Source organism: Telopea speciosissima, chromosome 4 (genome assembly GCF_018873765.1).
Source record: "Telopea speciosissima isolate NSW1024214 ecotype Mountain lineage chromosome 4, Tspe_v1, whole genome shotgun sequence".
Lineage (NCBI taxonomy): Eukaryota > Viridiplantae > Streptophyta > Magnoliopsida > Proteales > Proteaceae > Telopea > Telopea speciosissima.
In genome coordinates this window covers 62138442-62147080 of record NC_057919.1, presented here as the reverse complement: position 1 = coordinate 62147080, position 8639 = coordinate 62138442, and the positions used below count along the sequence as shown (strand labels likewise).

Here is an 8639-nt window from a genome sequence, read left to right as displayed (position 1 = left end):
CAAGGGGTAATGAGTTCAACTCCTTCAAGACTTACGAAAAAAAAGATCTCGGTCAGATTGTGTGCAGCCTACCCCCAGACACTGTACCATGCGAAATGACGTCCCCAACCCCTTGAACTGAAAACATCCCATTCTAGTTGATGCCCCTATTCACGTTCTCATTGGATCCTATGCTTATGTAGGGGCCACACAGCCTCACAACGATCTTCAGCCCTAAAAAAAAAGGTGGTGATTTTATTGGACTAACCAAATGGGCTTTAAAAAAAAAAAAAAGCGAAAACTACAAGATTACACACGATTGGGTTTTTCATTGCCAAACTAACCACTCACAGTTTGGGTTTAGAAAATTGTAATTTGAATTATATATATACATTATAGGGCCGGCCTGAACCCAGGCCTAGCCCGGCCCTATCCGGGTTTAGGGCGGGCTCAGATTTGCCGGACCATGTCCACCCCACCCTTACCTCTCCAATCACAGTTGAGAAGTAGAACCTCCTCTCTACCATAGATGGTCTTCACAGTCACTGAACAAGGATTATTAACCATTTTCAATATAGAATTCCGTTCCAGTGGCTTAGATTGAATCATCATGAATAAATTGAGATTACCACAACCACCTCAACCAAAAAGATAAAGAAAGAAAGGAATTCTATGATATTGTATGTTGGATTATCCTTGGATTACTACTTACTTTGAGTTCCTGAAGAGAAGTTGGTTGTTGTTTGAGTGTTATAGGTTAGGGGTGTTAATTGATTGGTCTGAGTCAGTTTTGGTCGGGATTAATTGGTCTTCCATACTTTAGGATCTTGCACCGTGACCGGCCAGTTTAAGTATGGATCCTCATAGGCTAGGATAAATGTATAATCTTGTAATTTCCTTTAAAAAAAAAAAAATTGGGCAAACCCTAGCCCGTCCTGAGAACAACTGGGCCTAGGTTTTCAAAACCTGGCCATGTTGATGTTGGACATCTACTCAACCTATCTTTTTTTTTTGGTAGAACTCAACCTATCTTGCAACTTTCACAAACATCTACCGATCTACGTTTGTGACACTCTAAGGCATGGTTTGTAATCTCGGATTGGATTGGTCGATATCGATCGGATTGGATCGATATTGATCGAGGCCATTCCGAGATTTGACCGATGTGAAAAGGTTTGACTGGGTCATTTCTTGGATCGGCCAATTCGGTTGGATCGGTCGATCTAATCCAATCCTTGACTGATCCGACTGAATATATATATTTTTTTTCATAGTGTTTAAGTTTTTTTATATTTTTTATATTATCTAGACCGATATTGATCGATCCGATCCAGATAATATCGGCCGATCCGATCCCAAGATCAAAACATCCACTAACTTTGACCGATACATGACCCGATCCATAAAAAAACGATTTTGAGGGTTTCTTGACCGATTTGACTGATTTGTACCGTTCCAATCCCAATCCAAAACGCTTTTGGCAATGACCAATACCGTGTCCGATACCTGGATTTTGAACCTTGCTGTTAGGTATTAACTATCTTTTTCTTGTTTAATGTTTGGTTTCTTTTGAAAGTACGATAACTCCGGAACTTCAAAAGAAAAAAATACAAAATCCAGATTTCAGATTTGAGTTCGCCCGCTCAAATCCGCAATTTGAAACACACAAAACTAATCAACCAGTCTCCAGCACCTCTAATTCTTCAAATCTAAAATCCTCATCTTCAGTGTTAAGACTTGAGAGACTCGAATTGTGTACTGAGATCTCTCTTCATTTTTCACTGAATCTGAATAAAGCTCTTGACGGAGGAACCCTAACCCCCTTAGAGAAGCCGCTTTGGATCATCTGCTGTATATACGATCTCTAAATGGCGGATTCTGATTCTACACCATATTCCTCTCCTTCGCCCACTGCTGCTGCTCCTCTGTCGTCGGTAATGTTTCTTCCTCTTTTCAAAATCCCTAATACCATCCATTTCTACTGTTTCTCTTCATCATTGTTGTTTCTTATTATTATTTTTTGCAGAAAAAGGAGAACATCGAACCTATTGGCTCAAAGATTGCTGTGCGTTAGCGGATTTTGGCCTCTCTTCTCCACCCCCACTCCCTTCCTTTTCATTTAGTTATATCTAAATCATGCTGCATCGTTAATCGTCTTGAGCTCTGCTACTTTTTGCAGGAATTGACTGAATCGCGGTTGGAGCTTCTTACTAGAATTCAAGGCCTGAAGCAGGTGATGTTTCACTGTTTTTTTCCACTCCCCTGGTCTCTCTCTCTCTCTCATATGTATGTTATTGCAGGACTTACAGAATTGGAGGTCGAAGTTAGACACTCAAGTGAAGGTCTACCACAATGTGAGTAATGGTTGTCTCATTGATAATCTACATTTCGTGTTTGGCTAATATAGAGTTTGTTGAAATATATGCATTGTTTAGTTTACACTTTTTGCATGTTGTGTGGTTGCTTGTGTATGTTTAAGCATTTATTTGTGTATTTATATCTTCTTTGAAGTTCAGCGTCTAACAATGATTTGCATCCAATGTAGTTTTCATCCTTTTGTTTTCTTATGAATTAGTCTTCAGAAAATCCAGGCTCCTTGCTACAGGGACAGAGTGATTATGAAAATAGGGTAAAAGCAGGCCTTTAAGGGTGAAGATTTTCTCGTGGTACAACATGTTTTTTTTTTTTTAAAGGACTGTTGTGCATAGAGATATAAGTCTCTCTGAGGATATGATGAGTTGATGACTTGAAACAGGAGAGTTGGAGACATTTGGAAGGTGGTGTTTCATATGGCTTGTTCTCATTCAATTTCTTATAATTGTGAAATTTGTTTGAGCAATTATCCTTTGCTTCATAAGAGAGGTGGAATTAGGAATTTATAATTCCAAAAGAATGGGTAGATACATCATAAATTTACTGCACTGCTTAATTTAGGGCATGGGTTTAGTAAGAGGTCAGATGAGATAGTGGATGGATTAGTTAATAGTTTAGACACTAGTATGTTGGCAGCCTCATTGTTACTACTGCAACAATATGGAGAGTGTTGACATGACCCTTGTGCATGGATGACATGCAACAATCAAGAAAGCCTGAGCCAGTTTAGATGCTGAGGTTGTCGTAATATATTGTTGAACGCAAACGTAGAATTGTGGTTCTATAGACAGAAGGGGTTCATGCATCCTGCTTACCTGTATAATGTGAACCGATACCAATCTTTTATCCATGAAATTATGATTTTTGTTGTTCTGCAAGATGATGGATAGCAATGAGTGGATTCTATTTTGTGGAGATATCTCTACATTGTATAACAAAAAATGATTGAGCAGTGTTTGGATGCACGATGTGAAATCAGCCCGGGGGTACAATTGAAGTAGGTTGAGATTGTTTGTATGTAAATTAGGTCTCATTGTTTAAAGATCTATTGGCATGGTTTTCTAATGGCTTCCATTGACATTTATATGGCTTACTAAATATTTATGAGATTCTGCCACTTGATATATTCTAGTTCTTATTCATCGAGAATGAGGCTTGGATATTTATTTTGCCACTTGATATATATTCTAGTTCTTATTTGTCTGTGGCCAATTTTGGATCTTCGTTTGACTTCTGTATTAACTGTTACTGGAGGGAATTTTGCAAATTTAATATAAAGGGACTTGGCTTGGGTTGAACCCAGAAAGCTTGAACCAGATAGCTTCAATGTACAAGGCTATTCTCTAGGGTTCATCAATACAATAGTAAATTATTATGGTAGTCAAAAAGAGACTTTGTGCATTGGTAGCTATAGAAATACTGTCTTTTTCTTGTATGGTGCATTACTTTGATATACTGCACCCTCCTCACAACTCTTTCGATTGCCAGGTACTTCCCTCTTTGGTGGAGTTTCTACCCATATCCTATAATCGGTAGTTCAGTTTTGTTTGATGTTTTTGTGTTTGTGTTGCTTCGTTGTTAATTTTCTTTGATTCTTAGACATTGCTTCCTTGTCAGTTTTCATTGGATGAAGTTCTCTCTTTTTCAAAGCAGCCTTTTTGTTTATTCTTTGTGTGAAGTTGGCTTTTTTGTATATCTCTGTCTGAAATTGTTGAAGTACACCAATGTATGTCTGAAGGGATTAGAAGTTAGATGACTTGTTGAAGTAGGTCACACTCTTTATGTTCTTGTGAATCCACTGAATCCTCCAAACTCCTTGATACTACCTGGTTGACCTTGTAAAAACTACTCTAACTAATAGGCACAGAAACTAGGAGCAAGTTGCACTAAACTGAACCTCTTATCATGGACAACAGATCCACAACTAATCATCTGTATGTGAATGTGACCAATTTTTCCTTATGCTACATATTATTCAAGTCATTTCTCTTTGTGATATTTTCCTCTGATTTCCATCTCGTATACATGGTTAGAACTTAACAAGTATCAAATGTAATGCAGGACCTTTCAGAGCTCAAGAAATCTCTCAATGTGGAAGTGGAGCAGCTTAGATCGGTAGGTTTCCTTTTACATTTGTTTGGGTGTCTTGGGTGGTTCACCCACCAGGGAATCTATGGACAGGCACCTAGTTCTTCAATGTGGCAGGTCAGACGGAGCTGAAATTCAGGTTGACCCCAAGGTCTCCTGCTTGTATATCAAGTTTCAGACCAAGTTGGGTTGGCTAAGTGACAAAATAAAGCATTAAAAAACCTAGGGCTACTGAGAGACTGCACAACAATGCTTGGATAATCCAGACCATTCCTTAGATATCCTAGGCTCAAAATTGCCACATCGATATTCCATTTGGCAGAATTAGATGTGCCAGTCCATAGATTCGTTTTCGGACACTCGTCAACCAAAACTTTTATTTTTTTTTCCACCTTTCATGTAGCAATTTTTTAATGGAATCTTGTTTGATTAACTCAAAATAGGAATTTAAAGAACTGAAGACCACTCTTCAACAACAACATGAGGATGTGACAGCCAGTTTAAAGAATTTGGGGGTATTCCATTTAATGGCTACTTCTTTCTTCCATTTAATTTTCTTTCTTTTCCTAACATGTCACATTTTATTTTGTTTCCATATGTTTTTGCTCGGACCCTGATAAGACATTAACTACCGTTCAGCTGTCTATAATTAGCACATGCTATGTATTCCACTGATTTCTTTTGAGATTCTTCAGTTGCAGGATTTGTCAGAAGAGGCCAAGGGGGAGACCCAAGATACACATACAGAAGGGAACACTGAAGAAGTTCTTCCTCCAATTCCAACCCTGGTGGAGAATGACAAGGAAAGTTCACATTAGATTGGTATCTCGATGGACTGTTCTCATCTTGTTGGCAGATGTTCATCAGTCTTTGAATTCGTTGTTTTCAACCATTGATAGGAAGGTGGTCGTTGGTATTTTCTTCACTGAGAATGCAAACTGTTGGCAAGTTAGGAGTGACATGAATGGTTGTCATGAACCCAGAATCTCTGTATTAATTCCCAAGAGAGTTATCAGATTTGAATTCTGCTTGTCTTAAAAATGAAACATTTGCTTCTGATTGGAATTATTTTATCTCATTTAGATTGTTGCGCACTTGCGCCCCCCTCCCCTTTCTCCTTCCTCTTTTCTTTAGATAGGTCTGATTTGAATAAACTATCTATGGTTAACTCATTCCAAACCATTGAAGCCCACTTGTGTCTAAGGGCCATAAGCCCATAACCCAGTTTAAGTCTCGGTTATGCTGGCTCCAAAACTAGTCGTTTTCAAGGTGCTGGGGGTTGGTGGATTGGGCTTAAACATTGTCAAATCCAGAACTCAGTGGATTGGGCTATTCATTGTGGAGTGCTAAGTTTCACCTCTTAACCTCTAGATGTATGACAAAAATAAAGGGAAAAAGTTTTTTGAGCCGTCGGGGCAGGATAGTTGGCACTTTTGTTAGTCTGTTTATCTCTCACATTCTCACATGAAATGACTTCGCTGTCCTCCAATAAATCATACTGTTTTCATGCACCTTATTCGTGCCCTTCCCTATGTTGCTTGCTTAGAGAATCCTCTCCCAAATTTTAGTAACGAGGTTATACCCAGATGGTATAGATATTCAAACAACAACTCTTGCCTTTTGTAATGCTGCAGCAAGGTGGGTTTGTAGACAATAGAAACATTCTCTTTCCCCTCTCTATATAAGTCTAGGGAAAAAGAAGTGCACGATGCTGGAGTACAGATTCCAGCATGTGGCCTCCCACATAATAAGATGTGGGGTTCACAATGACATTCTCTGTTGCTCCGATCCATGTGGACCTTTTGTGGATCTCATGTGAGTGATACTATTCTATACAACTGTCATTGGTGTAGCATGCAAATTCTGAATAAACGCGAGAATAGATTCTTTCATACCAACAGGGTTAGTTGTTGTCAAAAAATAAAAATAAAATAAAGGGCAAGTGGAGCTAAAGTCACCTTTGCTGTTATTCTAGCTTATACTTACAACTTGAAATCTTTTCCAACAAATAAAGCTTCCATTATTGTGATTATTAATCAGAAAAAGACAAGAACCCTAAAGTATTGGAATTCCTTTTTTCTCAAGTGCATTTGTGCCCAAGTCTAGCTTAGAGACAAAGTCCTTTCTTCTAATTAGTTTCTGTAAGAGTGGATCTCTAGGAATGTTCTAGATTTCATAGTTGCAGGTTCTAAGTTTTTGACTTATTTGTCTGGGTATGTACACGTGCACCAGTAAAATTATTGTTTTTTTTAAATGTGCAGCACAAAAATCTTTCATAAGAGTGACTGTGATCTTTCTTTTGGTGGTCATACCTAAAAGGTTTGAGAAATACAACTTGCAACTAAAAAAAAGAGTGAAAAGAAGAGAAGTGATAAGGAGATGAAGAGAGGTCCCCCTCAATGTATATCTTCTTGCCTAGCTTGAAACATTAATGTGGGTTTGTATTGGTTGTGGAGTAACAATCAAGCTTTGTTTGCTAGCCATTATTTAGTTTCCCTTTAATTGCTTACAATTATCATCTTTGTTTCTGTTATAAGTTCTGCTTTTTGGTAGTGTATATAAAAGGAATTCTTATGTTTCCTTTTTCTAATAACTCACCTTTCTTCCAAGTTTCTTGAATTGGGCCTACTATGCTTACATGAGCCTGTCCTTTATCTCCTTGGATGTTTGAATGGTATTAACCAAACTTGTCCTATGTGGTGGATGATGAAACCCAGGATAACCCCAGATTAACTGGGCCCAATTGTTTTGAAAATTGGAATCGGATCGTTCGAATCGATCGATTCGGATTGCAATTGTTCTTGATCAATCTTGATTCTGGCCATTTGGGAGCTACTGATTCTAGGGTTTTTGAAACTATAAATCGCTAGGTTTTAGATCTAAGGGGCCGATTCTGGTTGATTCCAATCTGAATAAGGACCGATTCGACCCCATTTCCAAGTTTGAAATCCTCGCTAGGCCTACCCATAATTAGAAGTCCAGATCTTGAAAATTAAAACTTTTAAAGCATAAGGCGTTCCTTAAATATATGAAGGCACCAACATCTCAACAAATTGAATATGAGAATACACTTCAATTGCTGTTGATTTTAAACATAAAATCTGTTTGGGTGGAATAAGATAAATGATGTAGAAAAGATTTATGAAGAATTTCGAAATTGATTGGACCGGCAAAAATCCACTCAAGCAGGTCGAAAGTTTTAATTTTTTAACGCAACTTCAGAGAGCCATAATACCTTTTGGAAATGCTAGTTTGTGCTTTATAAGGTGTACAATGAATAGTAAATTCATTGAACTACATGTTTCAGGGTCAAATTCGTACGTTTAAGGGGTTTACTAGGCCTCTGAAGTTTTACGCACGATTTAGGAATTTTAGTTTTCTATTTTATTTTTTTATTTTATTTATGTTTCTTTTCTTTTGTAATCCGACCTTATTATATAAGGGACGTTTTAGACGAAATAAAATCTTCTTAAAGTTTCGAATTAATTCAGTTTGTTTGCTCTTCTTCCTTGTTGGAATTAAGATTTTCACTACCTTAAGGATTTGAGGATTGTGACTGCTAGAAAAGATCTAGCCCCACATACTTCCTATTGTGTCAATAAGCCTTTAGGTGATCAGCCATGATGCATAGTAAAACATTTTAGACGTAAGTCACCTCAATCCTCTCCTTAAGTTTTTGTATATTTACACAATATCTATGGAAGAAATATTTGCCGCTTAAACCAACATAAGCTTACATTTTAGACGTAAGTCACCTCAATCCTCTCCTTAAGTTTTTGTATATTTACACAATATCTACGGAAGAAATATTTGCCGCTTAAACCAACATAAGCTTAAGCCACTCAACGTGAATCATTTTTTGTACTTTCATGGAAGAAATCTTTCCCCCAGGCTCAGAGGTCTATGATGTGTGGTACGAGAAGTGTATTTTAAGAATTAAGTTTTCCTTCACCCAAGGTGATCTCTCCTCACCAATTTTGATGTCGCACTAAGATTTGATTTTGGATTCATCATCAACTCTCACCTTATTGTTCATGTTCCAAAATACCCTTCTTTGGTCTAACCAGGTCCATATTTTATGGTTTGGATTTTCACAAAATTGATAGAAAACAAAACAATCGAACCAACCAGAACTGAAATGATAGAAATACAACAAACTAGATAAAAAACGAAAAAACTGAAAATAACCAGGATAATTC

At 37.5% G+C, this 8639-nt stretch overlaps 1 protein-coding gene across 2 annotated transcripts; it reads left to right on the top strand.

Annotated features, from left to right (window-relative positions):
* Positions 1-1786: 1786 nt before the first annotated feature.
* On the top strand, positions 1787-5308 carry LOC122657851. 2 transcript variants are annotated; one of them, XM_043852647.1, is made up of 7 exons: positions 1787-1913; positions 2006-2044; positions 2159-2212; positions 2280-2333; positions 4414-4467; positions 4884-5031; positions 5083-5155. In XM_043852647.1, exons 1-7 carry the CDS (start codon positions 1848-1850, stop codon positions 5091-5093), a joined length of 426 nt encoding a protein of 141 aa, XP_043708582.1. In that variant the 5' UTR covers positions 1787-1847; the 3' UTR covers positions 5094-5155. The 2 variants fall into 2 exon arrangements, with proteins under 2 accessions (XP_043708582.1, XP_043708581.1); XM_043852646.1 differs by having other exon boundaries at positions 1789-1913; positions 4884-4955; positions 5136-5308.
* Positions 5309-8639: the final 3331 nt, after the last annotated feature.

Excerpts from the sequence above, each read along its gene's own strand:
- LOC122657851 (XM_043852646.1), top strand. The coding sequence starts at position 1,848 with ATGGCGGATTCTGATTCTACACCATATTCCTCTCCTTCGCCCACTGCT. Across the intron at positions 1,914-2,005 it reads CTGCTGCTCCTCTGTCGTCG|AAAAAGGAGAACATCGAACC; the intron begins GTAATGTTTCTT and ends TATTTTTTGCAG. Across the intron at positions 2,213-2,279 it reads GAATTCAAGGCCTGAAGCAG|GACTTACAGAATTGGAGGTC; the intron begins GTGATGTTTCAC and ends ATGTTATTGCAG.